We start from the raw sequence: 18,620 nt of genomic DNA on the forward strand, positions 1-18,620 counted from the left end.
GAAATTGAGCATATTCCTACACTATGCGGTGGTGCTTCTGTGATGCCTACAGAGGTATTGCTGTATTAGACAGTTCCTGCAAGCTTTGCAGACACTGCCTGGTCAGTATGAGATCGCTGCGTGTTTGTGCCTGTATACCCTGATCCCAAAGTTTCTTAATAGCTTCTTGAAATTGGTCAATATCAAATCTTGACTTACACTGAGGCCAATTAAAATATTATTAAAATTCTTCAAACATCAAACCCTTTACCAAAAAAATCCACACCTTAAGTAATTATTAATTACTTTTTAATAATTAACTTTGAAGTGCCATAACTCTTCCACCTTGATTAAACTTCAAAAACTTCAACAGATCAGAAGGCCCCTTGGGATATTTTGCACTTTGAGTGGTTATATAAAGATTTTTGAGGCCTCCTTCACTTTTCATGTTTTAAACTTTGGTGCTGGACATGGATTGGCATCTGCTCGTGAAGTGCATCTGGGGTGTTGATGAAAATGCACAAAGTGCAAAACTATTTACAAAATAACAAGGCATGGGGGAACCTCACAACAGGACATTGAAGAAAACTAAGTTCACAAGTATTCAAAGCATTCCTAAGAAGTTTGGTAGTAACCACAGCAGTTTTAATGAGAAGGTAGCCAGGAGTAAATTGGATGAGACATAAGTGATACTTTCTGTGGCTGTGATTTGGCCTCTCTGCCTATGTGCTCCTCTTAGCTTTGCAGGCCGCGTACATTCTCGTACTCTCTTCACACAAGGCCTGTTGGATATCACGTCTCACGTGGTCTCTGTTACATGATCAACAGTCTGTTTGAGCATTTGAGGTTCAAATTAATTTGACAGTTTACTTCAGGACTTGGGCTTCTGCACAGAAACGAGAATCCCTTGACACTACCTGTCTGTCTGCAACTTTAGAGCCTGGGATTTTCTTATTTTTTTTAGGCAATGTTTACAAGTTCCAGACTAGTTCAAGGTTTCACGCAATATTATGGCATAAGCATTTGGATGATGCGTGCAAAAGCAACAGGCCTCAGGTAAGGCTGTGAAACTTATTTCTACCCACTTTTTAGTATTTTCCAGAAAATCTGGACTGGAAAAGATACCCCTTTGCATTTTATACATTGATCCAGTTTTTCAATAGGAGGAAAAAAAATTATTTAGCACTACAGATATCCCACCAAATCAGGATTTGTGCAAGTCTAGCTCTAGGTTTGGTTACCTTAACAGCAGCTGACCTCCACACTTACTGCTTCAAGTGAGGTGATTCCATCTCCACTTCAGAAAGGGCTTTCTCATGGACGAAAAATGCAACATCCTAGCGCTTACTCCAGTGATTGCGGCTGTAAGTGCCATTGAAGTGAGTGTCCTATAAAATGCTGTTTTGTCCTTTATAAAGCAAGCTCATTCTTCTCTTGAGGAAAATGTTCACTCTTAAAAAGATTTCCAAAGGTCATATTAATAGGATGCTGATCCATATAGGACCTAGAACAGGATGCAGCTCGAGAATCTTCTTTACACGCGCACATCCCCCCCAGTATAAACCGATGACTTCTTAGAATACTTTAGCTGGATTGGTCCACTCTGTTTTGTAACCTTGCAGTTTCCCACTGCTGTAGTAGGCTCAGGAGCATTATACTGCTGAATAATTTACATTCTCTTCCAGGTACCTGCTAATCTAATGTCATTCGAATAATGTGATCGCCTACATGGTGCAACTTCAAGTGCCAAACTGAAGAAACAGACTATTGTTCTCTAAGGAGGAAGAGGAGAATGGTTTTCCTGACATGAGCCAGCCACAAATATTTCAGCACTTTCCTGTGTAACTTGAAAGTGATTCTGACACAGCTTTTAAAAGCAGAAATTGAATGTTGTCCTTAGGACCAGATATAGTCTCATGCACGGAGTGAAAGCAGAGGTTAGATGGACAGAAGATTAATCCTGACTCCTGCAGGATTCTGGAGCCCTCAGCTTTTTATGGTCGGAGACTGCTGTGAACTGCTGTTTGGCCACAAACTGAGCGTCATATCTTCTGCCTATTCTTTTTTAAATGGTTCTTTTTATTGTTGAGCTGCTTTGTGTGACTGACGAATATTTGGCCCATGTTGGGTTTCAGTACTTTCTAATGCACAGAATGATTGACAGTGTTAACTTGCTACAAAGTGTCAATTAGAATAGAACATTGTGGAACAACATTTTTATAATCTAAGTGCACTGAGTTGCTTGGCAGTGTGTCTGCCTCAGATTTTGTATCAAATCTATGGACAGTTCTGCTGTTCACACTTGAGCTATTTGGGAAAAATGTATTTTGGCACAGGACAGCTGGTTTTCTTTTCATTCAGATATGTTACTCAGGAATGCCCTGACAGTGGATGTAAGGCAGTTTAAACTGATGATGTGCGAGTCATCTTTTATTCTGTTACTAGTGGTATAGTTGCTTACAAGCTTTGATTTTTTCTTCAGTCTGAATGTTCATCTTAAATTCCTTGGTACAGGGAAGCAGGTAACCAGGTGTAACGTACCATACGGCCCTGGTTCCTCAGAATGACCCCGTGTCGCTGCTTCTGTTCTGTCTTTCTGCAGATGAGTCAGCTCCGCTCAATTCCAGTACATGACGCACCTTTATGACATGTAGTGCTGGCACGTGGTACTGCTGTTACCAAACCATGGTGACCATGAAAGCTCGGCAAGGCTGTCCAACAGTGGAGCAAGTACAAAGAAGCCTCCATACCAGCGCCCAGAGGGAAAAAAGAATGTAGCTGAGCCTTCTCCTCTGACAGAGCTCTGCATCCATAGCTGCGTCCTTGCTGGGACCTGGCACTCCTGCGCCAGAGTGGTTTTCTGTTCCCATGCTAAGTTCAGCACTTTTCTATTTGAAACGCTTTTGCCGTAGTGCATCGGTATTCAGACTTCATCAGTCCCCAGAAAACCTCTTCTGAGTTTCCTAAGGTTGCATAGTAGAGAAATTTGCAAGCCAACCTCTAGCTTACAAACTGTGAAGAAAAAGGAAGCCAGTTTAATTGATCAGGGCCTATATTAGAACAAGCTCCCTGGCATTAGGAGTATTTATTTCATGGACTTGCATGATTTCCTAAATTTTGATACTTCTCTAACAACAACAGCAAAAATATACCTGTATTGTTAAATGTAGCACAACTGTATCTTTTGTGTTATTCTAAGTGTTCATGTTACAATCCTGAGAATGAAGCCTAATACATATCAGCTTTTCAAGAAAATCAGTTCCCGACGACAACTGCATTTAGATCCTGGGATATGTGAAAGTGTATGTAAGTTGACAAAGTTTCTTTGATAGCTCAGGAATTGTGTGAGAAGAGTTGTAATGCAAAATATATTTATATCTTTTTCCTTTTTTTTGCTAAATTAAGACAAGTTTGAACTAGGAAACGGTATCTGCAAGGGCAGAGCACCCGGTGCCATTAGGCACAGTGTAGAAGCTTTTGAATGTGGTAAGAATGTTGAATGTTGTAGGGGAAAGGGACCTGGGGGCCCTGGGGACAGCAGGGTGACCATGAGCCAGCACTGGGCCCTTGTGGCCAGGAAGCCAATGGTACCTGGGGTGGGTTAGAAGGGGGTGGTCAGTAGGTCAGAGAGGTTCTCCTGCCCCTCTGCTCTGCCCTGGGGAGACCACACCTGGAATCTTGTGTCCAGTTGTGGCCCCTCAGTTCCAGCAGGACAGGGAACTGCTGGAGAGAGTCCAGCGCAGCCACCAAGATGCTGCAGGGAGTGGAGCATCTCCCGTGTGAGGAAAGGCTGGGGGAGCTGGGGCTCTGGAGCTGGACAAGAGGACACTGAGGGGGGACTCATTCCTGGGGATCAATATGGAAAGGGGGAGTGTCAGGAGGATGGAGCCAGGCTCTTCTTGGTGACAACCAGTGATAGACAAGGGGCAATGGGTTCAAACTGGAACACAGGAGGTTCCACTTAAATATGAGAAGAAACTTCCCAGTGAGGGTGGCAGAGCCTGGCCCAGGCTGCCCAGGGGGTTGTGGAGTCTCCTTCTGTGCAGACATTCCAACCCGCCTGGACACCTTCCTGTGTAACCTCATCTGGGTGTTCCTGCTCCATGGGGGATTGCACTGGATGAGCTTTCCAGGGCCCTCCAACCCCTGACACTCCAGGATTGTGTGAAACATCTTCTCCGTGTAGCACAATTGTGAAATTGCTGATAACAAAAATATTCAAAATTATGACAGTCTAAGAATATTATTAAAATATCTTAAACCAATTTAAACCAATTTAAAAACGAGTTTTAAAGTATTTAAAGAGTTTGTAGCTGCTGATTTTCGTTGCTGTCATTTGGTACCGTTTGCTGTCATCTAGTCCTTTTAATGTGAATTGAAAGCTGCTATTGAAATACAACATATTGCATATCCGTACTAATTAATACAGCATTTTCACAAAAATATCACAAATCATACAAGCTTTTATGCATCGAAGAGAATAACTGCAATAGTCATGTAAAAATAAACATTATCTCAGAATTACTGTTTCCAGAATTGTGAAGATATAAAATGTATGTAGGCAATATTATTAATTTATTAATGTGCAATTTTGATGTAATTTGGTGCCAAAATGCATGTTTTTCCAAATACCACTAAAATGAGGCAAAGAGAGTAGTTTTCAAATTGCGACTTACTTGTCCCATGATAACGTGAACTGACGTGGGCGTTGGGGCTGGTGTGGGAGCAGCTGCACCGCGCTCGGCTGTTTGCCAGCCGTCCACCGCATGCCGTGTGTGTAAGGATTCTTTCTATAATTCTCGTGAACGGTCTCACCCGTTATAACCCTGGTGTTAGAATCTGGATTTTTGGCAAAGTATTTTGTTACCTCAGTCTTGTATCAGGTTGCTGTATTTTTCAGTTTGTTACATTGATGATGATTGTTTCACTAATTAAATACTTTAATGTAAAAAAAAGTTTGTTTACTTCAACATCAATTGCATTTGGTTGTGAGTTTAAAAATGTGCAAACTGTGTATGCTGTTAACAATAAAATATTCTGAAAAAGAGTAGTAGAGGTATAGAAGGAACATTTTAGCTCAAAGGCAGCAAGTATGTTGTATTTGTGAATTAATGGTATATACAATTGAACAGACTTTACAGTGCACAGTGTGTAGCCATTTAATAGTATGAATACAACAGAATCCAAATTTCTAACAGAAAATTGAAAACCCCTCCAAATTTGCAGTTCTTTCAAGTGGGATTTGAAACGTCCAAAGAAGTAGAGACAAACCTATCCTATTGCTTTTCTTAAGAAATGTATTTTATCACTGCCAAACGTGCATTTTGCCTTGGCTATCTAGTTAAATTTCTTTGCGCTTACGATTAAACTTCATTTACACACTTGGATTCTCTACCTACTGAAATCAACAGGAAAAAATATTCAATCCACTAATAAAATGATTGGTCCTGCAGTACATAGTATATCAGTGTAGACGTGTAATAATATCTTCTGGTGTTAAAATCTGAAATTTCCTTTCTGATCTCAGCGATGGAATCGCGGTTCGGTCAGAGCCTTCGCGCCGCACAGCTGACGGGGCAGCCTCGCCTCAGGCGGTCAGTAGAACTTTCTCTTGGAAAAGATCAATGTGGAAATGTTGACAAACGTCTGTCTTCGTTTTTATAGGTTCAACAAGGCCAAGTGCAAGGTCCTGGGCCAGGGCAGCCCTCGGTATCTATTCTGGCTGGTGGATGAAGGGATGAAGAGCAGCCCTGCCAAGAAGGACCTCAAGGTACTGGGGTATGAAAAGCTGGACATAAGCCAGCCGTGTGTGCTTGCAGTTCAGAAGGTCAATCGTAATCCTGGGCTGCATCAAAAGGAGTGTGAACAGCAGGTTTGGGGGATCCTGCCCCTCTGCCCCGCTCTGTGAGACCCCCTGCAGTGCTGGTCCAGCTCTGGGTCCTCAGCACAGACACACATGGAGCTGCTGGAGAGGGGCCAGAGCAGCCCCGGGAATGAGCCGAGGCTGGGGCAGCTCTGCTGGGGACAGGTGAGAGAGCTGGGCTGGTCAGCTGGGGAGACCTTAGAGCAGCCTTTCTGTACTTAAAAAGGGCCTTATAAGGCAGATGAGGACAGACATCAAGTAGGGCCTGTAGTGACAGGACAAGGGGTAGTGGTTTTGAACTAAAAGAAGGCAGATTCAGACTAGATAAAAGGAAGAAACTTTTTACAGTGAGGGTGGTGAAACACTGGAGCAGGTTGCACAGAGAGGCTGGAGATGTGTCGTCACTGGGAACATTCAAGATCAAGCTGGACAGGGCTGTGAGCAACCTGATCAGGGTGAAGATGTCCCTGCTTATTGCAGGGGGTTGGGCCTTTAAGGTCCCTTCTAAACCAAATCATTCTATGATTTTATGATTCCCCGTTCCAGGTAAATAAGTTCCACATTGTGACTGACAAAGAAGGTGCTTTGATCTCTGCAGAAATACAGTTTCATGAGTAGTTGCCCAAGAGATGTTACCTAATGTGAAGGTGAGAGCAAAACAATCTCCTATAAAATGGCTACTTTTAGAGCTGAAAAAGAAAGCACAGAGTCCTTTCCTGAAATGAACTTTTTCCTGTTCTCCTCCAGAAACAGGAAGACTGTGTCAAGACTTTTATATTACTTTGTAGTCTTGGAAATCACTTGGATCAATACGATTTTCCTCCAGGGACATGTCCAGTGTTTTGTTGTAAATATTTTATAAAGGAAACATCAACAACTGTCCCTACATCTACCAAATGGTTCTTTTTGCTGATGGCATCAGTCTAAATGGGAAAATTGATTGGAATTCCTCTCCTCCCCATACGCAATAGAATAGAAAATGAGCAAAGCGAGCACGTTAGGAAGGAAGAGCAACAATCTCTGTATTCTGGACTGCCATTATTAGTGGTGTGGAGGCAAACTGCAGGGGAAAAAGAGGGCTACTTTCTGCATTGCTTTATTTTACTGTAAGGTAGTGAACAGGCATTTGTGATACACCACCTGAAGATGAGTACTGGAGAGCTCCATAAATGCTCATTATCTCCAAGCCTCTTTTTTTTTTGTAATCAGAAGAGAAAAAACAGAATGAAATCTTTAATAAGTTTGCTCCTACTTTAGATGCAGGCTGTGCTATGTATGTAAGCAGTGGCACTGGTACATTGCCTTAATTTTTCTTCCGAAATCAGTAATGGTTTTGATATTTCCATAACTGTGATCTATCACTATGAACATTTTTTCATCAAATTCTAAAACTATACCAGACCTTTCTTTCGGGGGAGTGTAGGGGAAGAGAAGTCAAAGCTGACGTATCTCAGTAGACCTCAGATGTGAGAGCAAGTCAGATAAGCGTATTAGGAAGGATGAATACGCCCATTCTGTGTCAAGTAGAACACAGCTGTGCATAAAAAGTGCAGATAGTAATGAATTGGAGGAAGTATCCTTTATATTTCTAGACTTTGTCTGCAGCCGTGCACTTACCGCCAATTATTTTGTAAACCTTTCTTACGAACTAATTTCTTTGCCTATGCTCTAAGGTACGTGGGCCAAGTGATTCCTTTGTGTCTTTAAGTGAACCATGTAGTCTCCCTTGTTGCGTGTCTCTGAACTTCATTGTTTGTCTCTTACCTTTTACTGGGCAGAATAAACAGAAATGCTCAGCGAACTTCCATGTTTCCACAGAAACACTGGAAAATTGTATTAGAGGATTTTTTAACATGTTCAAAGATTCCTCTCTAGTTTAATAACAATTAATTTAGCCACCAAAGAAAGCTGTGGCAGAAAAGAGGGACATTTTGGTACGAAGTCCAATTGACAATGGCCTGGTTCCTTCTGCTGTTTTTTTGCAGAAAGTCAAAAAGGATCAAACTGAGAGACACGTCTCTTGCTGAGTCCCGCTCGTCCTTCAGCTTTAGTGATCTCCTGACGTCGTGATAGGGGCGAGGAGAAGAAACCTCCTTGAATGGAGATTTCACTGAAGAAACTGGCGGTCAAAAGGTGTAGAAAAGGATAAGAGAATTCCAGGCATGAGCACAAGCCGTTCGGAAAATCCATAGTGCCCAGGGCAAGTTCGTGCAGCTTTGGTGTTGTGGTACAACTCTATGGAAGCAAATGTGAGTTCTTTAAGGTGGAAGAATTTTTTTCTAAAACTTTTTTGGTTTGTCACAGTGTTGGTGGTTTGGGTGGCTTGTTTTTGTTTTTTTTTTTTTTTTAAGTAAGTGGCCTATATGAAGAGCATATAGTTTGAGTTCTTGTACCTCAGTTAAAAAGGCAGTACCTTTTTAAAGCATTCTTTCAGGGCCCTGTAGGCACTAATTGCCCTACTGGGCCTGAGCATGCCCCCCTGGGCCCCCACAGCCCTGCCCACGGGCCCAGGAGCCCATTTAAGCTCAGCTCCGGGCCCTCAGCTCCTGACTGCACCGTGCCACAGGAGGCGCGGGCCCATGCCCATAGACCCTGTGGATCCAGCCTGACTGGCTTGGCCTTGCTCTTGCCTCGTGCCCATGGACCTGCCCAGCAGCCCCTGGACCTGACTTGACCTGTGGGTCGGCTTCCCAGCTTGGCCTTCGGCCTGTCTGTGCCACGGGCCTGCCGGGGCAGCCGCGGCCACGGGCAGCCCCGCTCCATCCCTCGGGGCCGGGGCCGTGGCTGCTGAGGCCCCTGCCCTGTCCTCTCCCCGTCAGATCCCAGCTGCTTGTCACTTGTAGAGCCACCAGCTCTGGCTGCTCTCAGACACGTTCTGTGTGATTGTCTCTGCGCTGAGAAATGGAGGCATCCCCATCTGCTCTGAATTCTAGGCCCAGTCTGTGCCTTTTCTGAAGGAAAAAAACGAGGAAGAGGGAAGCAGAAATGTGTGTTTCCCCCTAGCAAAAGCACTAAATGTTTCTAAACCTGCACAGTGGCGTAGGAGAACTTTGCAAGAGCAGACGTGTGGGAGATAGGTTGAGGCAAGAGTGAACTGTCGTTATGTACGGAAAGAGAAACCAGTGACAGAATAGTGATAAGAGGTTGCCTAACTATCTGAAACAGGTGGCTTAGCAAGAAAAATAATATTTTCTTTAAATAAAAGGCAAAAAGAATACCAGAGAAAAATATGAGAATGAAGCTGCTGCACTTCATTAAGCTTGATAATTTTGTATGATACAACTATAAACTAATTTCACTTTTCTGCCAGGGTTTCCTCTCTAGTTCATATGTATTGGTTGCAGTCACCAAAGAATGTGGCACTAGTGTTATAAATACTCTTGTCATTATTACCTAAAGAAATTTTAGTACAATTAAATAAGGCACACCAGAAGTGCAAGACGGTATAAACCACAACAGCATGGATAAGATAGTGACAAGTATTGAATTTCCTTTTGAATTATGGAAATGCAAATTATTAGTTTAGGGAAATTATTAAAAATTTATTATTAGGAAAACACAGTTGGCAGCCAAATTCAATGGACAAAGTTCTATTTAATATGCATCTTTCTTGTGCACAGAAAAGCCACAGACAGCTACTTGAAACTGCCTTAGTGCAGACTTTTCTAGTTCTCAGACTAAAACCAAGACACTTGTTGAGATTTTAAGATTTCCAGTCAGGTGGCTACAGTGTTTGCCCGGCAGTTCTGTAACGTGACTGTGCATACGCCGAAGCCCTTGCTGCTCGAGTGCTGAGCAACCCGAACTACTCAGGGAGAAAAGCCAAGGAGGCCGTAGCGCCTCTCGGGGGGTCCCTCTTGACCTTAGTCTGTGCAAGCTTGTCACTGATATTTAGAGTAGTCACTCTAAACCTTAAAACAAAACCCAAAACACCGTCTTACCTAAAGCTCTTAGAACCTACACATTTAGCAACAACAGCAACGACAAATTTGTTGGTGTGGTTTGTAATTTTTTTTTCCCTGTAAATGAGAAATTCACAGATCGCGATAGTTTCTTAGTGACATTTATTGCTTATGCTGCTGAGCAGTAACAATAAGCTGAATACAAGGAAGATTGTACTGACACGTGGAAACAACTTTACAACCTGTAAAGCTGCAAAACTTTACAACTCACAAGGTTATAAAGCAGGTATGTTTATTTGGCTCTGGGTGCGTGAAGGATAGCTCCTTTAATCCTGCACATGCTTTCTAACAATAGGAGTTGTGTTTAAATACAGCAAGGTGTTACATATTCATGGTAACCCCAGGAATGCCTATACATATTAATAATCTTTCCCGAGAAGTCGGTTCTTATTAAAATGAGTTCCAGGACCTTGGTGCCCTCCCTGTTGTGCCTGCACAGTGCTACCTGGTGATCGTGAACTTGTTATCTTTGGCTTAGTATGCTGAATTGGCTGGGACCACAACTGCTGAGTTGGTTAAAGTATTGTCCCTTTGTGAAAATCTTCATTATCTCGTCTCCTCAAGGATACAGCTGGATGCTGTAAAACTTCTTACTTTTACATTCAGTGAGGCTTTGTTTCTTAACATAATACACAAAGTTCAAGGCTACGTGGTCAACCCTTTAAGTGTTAGTTTCCTCTAACAGTACTGCATTGCTAACTAAACACTTTAAGTACGTCACTTTTTCCAGGAATTGGCAATTTGGTTCTAGCAAATCACATGCATAGGCTTGCACAGCCTAAGACCTTAAAACTGTCCTGTTCTAGTCCGTGTATCTAGAGCCGAACACCTCGGGCACAGGAGCGGTGGCCGCAGCCCCGGTGCGTGGGACGTCCCGCGGTGCCGCACGGGCTCCTCGGGAGCGCGGAGCCGGGCAGGTCGTGACACGGCGCTTGCACAGCTGCCTGCACTTACAACAATTGCAATCAAACCAAATAAACAAGTTACTGTCAACCTTCGTCAACCTTTGAAAAGCTTTTGTGAGAAAAGGTACGATCCAGGTTAGAACTTTAAAATTGCTTTCTGAGAACAGTCAGCTGGCAGTTGTGTTTCTGTGTTACAGTTCACATAGTACAAGGTGTGTTCATGAGCAAGTCAGGAAAGCTCACGTCCTTGTTATTTCCTGCCATCCCTCCTCCCAGCTGACTTCTGTTGAAGTGAAAGGCAAGCATAAATTCAGACTCCTTTTGGAAATAACTCCAGTAAAGACTTGATAAATAATAATAATGTTTTTTAGAATTCAAGGAGGTGTAACAACATACATATTTGAAAGTGTTGACCTAGTGGTTCAGCTAACCAGTGCTGTTAAAGAGGATCAAAGTTTCTGATATCAAAGTGAGCTAAGCCAGTGTGTGGTAAAAATCGATATTAGTTGTGTAATAAACTGTTTTGCTTAGGATGATGGATTCCTGAGGCTACCTTAGTTGTCATCTTGTTTTAATTTAAAAAAAAAAAGGTGTATAAACTTTTGTTAACATTACAGTTGCATGGAGACGTGTTACCCAAAGGGCACAGGCACACAGCACGAGCAGCCCCACTTCAGGCAGCAGCAGGGGTCCGCAGCTCTTTCTGGTTGTTTTCCTCCCAGGCAGCGTTGAAGAACTTCTGAGGTAGGTGAAAACTCAATATTCCTTCTGTTGATTTATTTTTAATCTATTTATTTGTTTATTTTCCCATGACTCTGCTGACACATGATGGTAGAGAAACAAGCAAGCATAAATAACAGTAAAAATTGTTGGGGATTTTTTATTGTTTGCCTTGAGGCGAATTAAGTACAGGGTTGTGTTTAGTTGTGGAGAGATGTAAAGAACAGTACAGAGTCCCACCACCGCAAGCAGTTCTGCGAGGAGTCTGCAAAGGGGTGACACGAGCCAGCTCCCCGTGACGGGCGCACGAGCGCCGATCCTGCGAGCGTCGGCGGGGGCTCCTCGGCTCAGCGTTGGGTCCAGCCCCGGTGCCTGCTCTGCTGGCCAAAGGCGGCTCCTGAGCACTCGCACACGCTTAATTACCGTTACCGACAGTTGCTGCAGTGTTTATCTTCTCAGCAAGGGAGAGTTTTCTCCCTTATATGGGGTCATTCTGTTTCTGATGTTCCTGTTCCCAGACAGCTTAATCTGTTTGGCAGTTAGGCCTTCTTGCCCTCTGTGCTAGATTGTTCCTTAGTTAAGAATTACCATTGCTGAGTAGTTAACAATTTCAAAATAGTTCAGCTGTAATTAAGCCACCTTTGCAATTTCCCTTTTTCCCCTCTAAGACAGCTGAAGATGTATGTCTTTCCATAGAAATAAAGGTTATTTAAAATAAAAATTGCAAGCACAATGCTCCTCTTAAGAGAGGGCGAGTTTTTCTCTCTAAATAGCTAACAAAGCAGGCAAATCCTGTTTGCCCCCCAAAATTAAATTGTTCTATTCTTTTGGACGTCTCCCCACACTGTCTACTCCTCCCATCTAAGTCAGTGCTTGCGTTAGCTATTGGAACAACTCCACCGGCCATTCAAGTGTTGACTCAAGTTGTATCCACCTGCTGTTGCAGACACCTGCGGTGGTAGATCAGAGGCTGATGTGGTTAAATACTAAATTTCATTTTCTGGTCTCACAACCATGTACGCAATTGCTGTGTTTATTCTGTGTCATTATAAAGTGAAAGAGATAATTTTAACAGAGGACTAAGCTTACCCAAAAGCTCCTCTGAAAAACACAATGGGCTATTTAAGATTAGACTATTGAAACACATTAGGTTACAGTTGATATAATAGGAAGTATTTAAATCTTGATCTAGATAAATCTCCAAGAACAGACACCATACATAGAAGAAAATGATCATCTATCATTCTCCCAGTTAACAAATAGGACTGTTGAGAGGCTGAGATGAAGAATGTCTCGTTCAGTTAGGCCAAAGCTGTTTGCCTGAGAATGACCAAACTGAAAGCAAACAGCTTCGCCGTGCAGGAAGCGAACCGAGTCACGGGATTTCCCACGGGCGCTCTGAAGTACCAGCACAATTGCAGAGGAAGCAGATGTTGGGGAGCCACCAAGGTCGCAAGGTCCATTTCAGTGGGAACGCGAGGCAGAACTGGAGCACTGGAAAGCATGAAGTGCTAGACAAAGAGGCTTGAAACTGTGAGTAAATACACTTGTTTGATTCCTCTTACGTTCAGGAGGGCATGATTTTGCGCGTTGTCATGAAATATCAAGACTACACTTAACAAACATGGACTCCATTATTTTCTCTTTACGTAACAACTGAAAAATGCTGAGGCGTTGCCTCGCTATCCAGGCAAAATGAGTGGCAGTGTTTTATAGATCTTCACTAAAACAGTTTTTGAAAACAAGGCTCTTATTTTTTTGTGTGAATAAGTTTCTTGAACTTTGTTGATATAACATACCTTGCAGTAAAACACCGTCTTCTGTTTCTTCTCCGTACTGCAAGTGGTATTAACCTAAACAGGCAGAGGAGGTCCAGAGTTGTTAGAGTATTTTAAACCCCTCTTTTAAAGAGGAGGGATACTCTTCCATTTCAGAGCACAAAACCCCGTTTTCTTCAGTAACAGAGACCGTAGTAATATGAGACATGGTGCAACAGTGATAATTTGCACAACATTGGAATGTCATCTTACAGGAAGCAATGCTTTGCCAACATACGTTCATTTGAACAAAGGACAGTACAAAACTGTGCTATAAGCATCTCTTAACTCCACATGTATAATCCCTTTTTCAGAATGACAGTGGCTATTTCTGATCACAAATTATTGCTTTGACAACAGTTGAGATGCTGCATTTTTTTAATGATCCCATCCCAGCTAGAAAAAAGAGAAACTTAGCATTTTGAGGCGTCTAGTTCAGTGCATATAAGCTAATGGTTGCAGCCTGTGGATTCTAAAAGAGGGAGCACAAGTGTGCACCCAAAATCATATTCTGTATTTGGGAACTGATGCCATCCCCTTCTTTGAAAGTCTGCTCGTCAACTGGTCTCCTTTTGGGCAAGTCAAGATGAAAGACAGAAATGGTAAGAAGGTTAGCAACCACCGGAGCTTTCCAGAAATCAAACCGTTATTTGAGGAGAAAACAGTAGGTTATTTAAACAGACTATAAAGATCTCTATGTGTCTCTCTAGTTTTTATAGACTTCTTTATGCAAAAGGGATTTGTTTCTTTATTGTCCCTGTCTGTAAAGTTGTACAGTTACTGTTCATGCCATAGGAGGACTCTGGTTTCTAAAAAGAATGCTAATTTAGTTTTTTCCCAGATCAACTGGTTAACAATACTTTTGGCAAGCTAAAAGTACTCACTGTTGTTAGTCTAAAAATAAGCTATTAGGCTGAATTTGCATTGCCCAGATTGGGTGGCAGATGCGTACAAGATTTGAGAGGAGAAGTTATATCAGAAGTTTTTTTGCATGTAGTTCAAAAGAAACAAGGGGTTCTTTCACCCAGCAGACAGGACGTGCAGGGGAACGCTCGAGCGACCTTCCGGCCCCGTGTGCCTTGCACATGCAGCCGAGGTGGAGACTTGTGTGCAGAGGCATGTACAGGAGCTGCTCTCTTCTCAAACCGACGAGGAGGTGGTGGGGTTCCAAAAGGAAGAGCGGGCAAATGAGATTACTTGCCTTGAGTGGATTTTAACGTTAGGTCTTTGTGGCAGAAAGGGACATTTAGTTTTCTAACATTTCTTCAATCTTAAAAATGCAATTTTCATGTAAATTTCTCAAGCCCACATTAACAGAAAAATTTTAAAGGATATTGCTGCATGGTGTAAGACTCACAGTTGAAAACAGTGTTAATGATTTTTGCACTTAGCATCTGTATCAAGAAAAAGCCCTGGACCCTGTGTTTCTGTAAATAAATGTGACAGACATTAATGATGAGGAACTTCATTAGTACCTGGTTTCATCTCACTCTGTAGTCAATTTGTTCCATCTCTTATGCAGTAAATCATGCTCCCCAGAACAGTTTATATCAGGATTTTCTGATTTTCCCTACCTTCCTCAGTGACTTTGTGTGTGTGTATTAATTGGATGGGAGTGTATTAAAAGAAATATTCTGCAATGCAGTGTAATCTTAAAATTGGTGAATACCAATAGCTGCATAAAAGGGGAACACGTACAGCTTACACGACTATTTGCAGAGAGCCATATAAGATTTTAACTTCAAAATAACTTCTTACATTTTTTGAGGCCAGAAATTGAAAAAGACAGTTGAGCAACATCTGGGATTTGCAAACTACACCAGGCAGCAGTGCTTTCTTCATATTCTTCAAACCTAGTACTCTGAGGTCAGAATAGAGCTGTAACTAAAATGGCAATTTTGTGCATAATTAGAAAGCAGTTGTTTTTCAGCTGAGACTGAGTGTATACAAAAGAGGATAGAGCACCTGCAAATGGTAAAGACAACGGTTAATTGTTCTGATGTGTTGTTCTGATTTGTCGCATTATATCACACCCTCATGGCCACTCACAGAATAAAGCAAAGTTTGCTTTCATGTGGTTTTGGTCTAGTTTGCCTTCCATCTGCCTGATAGCTTCATCACCTGTAAATATTAAGCTGCAATTATATACTGAAAATCTTCACTTTGCACTTTGTAGTCCCATCTGGTAACCTCTTGGAGAACTTGAAGCTTCCATGGCAAGGCTGAAAAGTTGAGTAGTGCATGTGGTCCAAATGAAGGGTCACAGTATTCACACAGAGTCCTGCTGGAATCAGCTGCCGGCTTGGACTGGGCCTGAGACCTGGCAGCTTGGGCAGCAAAAGCAATTTGCATTCACGGTAATCTCAGCCACCTGAACAAGTGAAAAGGTCGTTCTTTTCAAATCTCTCTTTCTAGATAATGTTGAACATCACAGGATCCTACTGGGCTCTGAAAACACACTAAACTCTGCAAACGTTTTCTTGGTGACTTGAGAATCAGGACGCTGAGGGACTGTGACAGGATTACTCCTACCCAGTTCAAAAGAATGCAGTTTGAATTTGTGTTCACAGCACCTTTTTTAGGAAGAAGAGGAGAAAGGATAACTCTCTTCTGCAAGCTTCTCACAATACCACAAGATAAAGAATGTGGGTTTTCACTAACAGAAAATTTCTGCCAGGTCTGAAAGTGATTCAAATTCTACTGTGTTATTGCTGCTGCAGACCGAACCAGCTGAAACTGCTGCACTGGGCCCAGCTGCAGAGTAAGATACAATAAAGTTCAAAATGAGGAGATGTAAGAGAATCTGCACTTTTTCCAAATCTGTAGGTCTTCATACTAAAGTTTGCAGTATCAAAACAATGACTATTGCGTTTAAGAGAATACAGTTCAATACAAAACATTACTTCTTTTTGATAAATCACTGAAAATGTGCTTTTTTGTGTGTTTGTTTTGTTTTAGATAAATGAATGGAAGACTGAGTATAAAGGTCCGCTAAGTTTCACACTGTGAAATACGGCAATGATACACTGTGGAAAAAAACATATTTGTGCTTTTGTTACATGTATTCTGATTTCTGCAAGTATCTTAATGTACTCCTGGAAAGATCCTCAGCTACAGAATAACATAACTAGAAAAATCTTCTTCCAGGCAACAAGTGCTCTTCCAGCCAGTCAGCTTTGTAGGGGAAAACCTGCTCAAAATGTAATAACACCATTAGAAGATAACAGAACTTTTATTATATCCCCCTACTCTGATGACAGAGAAAGCAAAGTCACTCGTGTGATTGGGATTGTTCACCATGAAGATGTAAAACAACTATACTGCTGGTTCTGCTGTCAGCCTGATGGAAAGATATATGTAGCAAAAGCAAAAATTGATGTTCACTCCGATAGATTTGGATTCCCTTATGGTGCAGCAGATATAGTTTGTCTGGAACCCGAAAACTGCAATCCAACACATGTATCAATTCATCAGTCTCCACATGGAAATATTGACCAGCTGCCAAGGTTCGAAATTAAAAACCGCAAGTCTGAGACCTTTTCTGTTGACTTCACCGTATGCATCTCTGCCATGTTTGGAAATTACAACAATGTCTTGCAGTTTATACAGAGTGTGGAGATGTACAAGATTCTTGGCGTACAGAAAGTGGTGATCTATAAGAACAACTGCAGCCAACTGATGGAGAAAGTCTTGAAGTTTTATATGGAAGAAGGCACCGTAGAGATAATTCCCTGGCCAATAAACTCACACCTCAAGGTTTCTAATAAATGGCACTTTTCTATGGATGCAAAAGACATTGGCTACTATGGACAAATCACGGCTCTAAATGACTGTGTATACCGTAACATGCAGAGGAGCAAGTTTGTGGTTCTTAATGATGCTGATGAAATAATTCTTCCCCTTAAGCACCCAGACTGGAAAGCCATGATGAGCAGCCTGCAGGAGCAGAACCCAGGGGCTGGCATTTTCCTCTTTGAGAACCATATCTTCCCCAAAACCGTATCTACTCCTGTGTTCAACATTTCGTCCTGGAACAGTGTGCCAGGTGTTAACATATTACAGCATGTTCACAGAGAGCCTGACAGGAAAGAGGTTTTCAATCCCAAGAAAATGATAATCGATCCACGGCAGGTGATTCAGACTTCGGTCCACTCTGTCCTACGTGCTTACGGGAACAGTGTGAACGTCCCCGTGGATGTTGCCCTCATTTATCACTGTCGGGTGCCCCTTCAAGAAAAGCTCCCCAGAGAATCCCTCATCAGGGATACGACCCTGTGGAGATACAACTCATCGTTAATCACGAATGTTAACAAGGTGCTACACCAAACCGTACTGTAAGCTCCAAAGCGAAACGCGGGTTATAAGGAGGGGAAGGGGAGAGCTACCTGTGTCTTGGGGAGGCAGAGGATATAATGTAAAAATGCCATTGAAATCACTTCCACATTAAGTTTATGTGTTACAGAGATTTAGGAGAGCAGCCCTTTTGTGTGCTGTACTAAAGTAAATGCATTTGATTTGTGAACTGAATAAAGGTATGAAGGGAAGAGATTTCCAAAACTGAAATAATGATTTTTGTCCAAGAAGGGTGGGTGAGGCATCAGTCCACCGTGTCCTAGAGACGTGTGAACACGGCTGGGAAGAGCCTGACGACGTCGGTGTTGCCGCTGTGTCCGCAGCGTGTCGTGCTTCCCACGAGGGGTGCATCCTTTGGAGCTATGCGATACATCCTTGGTTCTGACAGTTAACTCTGTTGGGTATGCTACAATTTTAAGTGCAGTAATGAAATTTAAAAGTGTTGCAGTAGCCATTTAATGCTATGTTCTCTCCAGTAATAAATGTACTCTGTATTTAAGATCATCTATAATTCACAGCAACAAAAGTCTGTAATTTATGTCCTTCACTAGAAAACAATCCCACCACAGAGCTCATATAAATGCCAACACTGCATTTTATTGAAGGAATGATTGAACTAGCAGTTGCTGTCTCTAAAAAGTAAAAGCACTGGTGTAAATGGCTGGATTTTATCATTATGTAATCATCAGATTTCCTCTCACTTTTTCTTCCTGAATTTGCACTTTGAAAACAGAAGGGTTTCCTCCATTCACACACATTACTTTGACGAACTGACAGTTCAGCGCCGCCGTCGAGCCCGCGCCCGCCCGCACACGGAGCCGCCGGTCCCGCTGTGCCCCGGTGTTAACGCCCCGGGAACCGGCGGCGGCGCGGGAGCGGCCGGGGAGCGCGGCTCTCCGCGGGCTCCCGTTCGCCCCCCGCCGCTCGGGCGCTGCTGGGGCCGCGCTCTGTGGAGCCGCCGCCCGGTGTCCCGCGTGGGGCGGCTCCGGAGCGGCCCGGGGCGCCGAGACTCCGGCCCCGG

At 42.8% G+C, this 18,620-nt stretch overlaps 2 protein-coding genes across 9 annotated transcripts in view; both read left to right on the top strand.

Annotated features, from left to right (window-relative positions):
- RALGPS1 (Ral GEF with PH domain and SH3 binding motif 1) overlaps positions 1-5,403 on the top strand; it is a 62,906-nt gene extending 57,503 nt beyond the window's left edge. For 5 of the 8 annotated variants that reach the window (XM_082067455.1, XM_082067458.1, XM_082067460.1 and 2 more), the window contains 2 exons: positions 944-1,035; positions 2,582-5,403. In XM_082067455.1, the coding sequence (XP_081923581.1) occupies positions 944-1,035; positions 2,582-2,626 (137 nt within the window). In that variant the 3' untranslated portion in view covers positions 2,627-5,403. Of the gene's footprint in view, positions 1-943; positions 1,036-1,664 lie in introns of all 8 variants that reach the window. The other 3 variants (XM_082067457.1, XM_082067459.1, XM_082067462.1) reach the window with 1 other exon arrangement.
- Positions 5,404-12,675: 7,272 nt separating this feature from the next.
- On the top strand, positions 12,676-18,287 carry LOC309447138 (uncharacterized protein). Its single transcript, XM_082067478.1, has 2 exons — positions 12,676-12,962; positions 16,205-18,287. The coding sequence occupies exon 2, from the start codon at positions 16,265-16,267 to the stop codon at positions 17,582-17,584; it is 1,320 nt and encodes a 439-aa protein (XP_081923604.1). The 5' UTR covers positions 12,676-12,962; positions 16,205-16,264; the 3' UTR covers positions 17,585-18,287.
- Positions 18,288-18,620: the final 333 nt, after the last annotated feature.

This window comes from Streptopelia decaocto, assembly GCF_964273445.1.
Source record: "Streptopelia decaocto genome assembly, chromosome: 17".
Classification (NCBI taxonomy): domain Eukaryota; kingdom Metazoa; phylum Chordata; class Aves; order Columbiformes; family Columbidae; genus Streptopelia; species Streptopelia decaocto.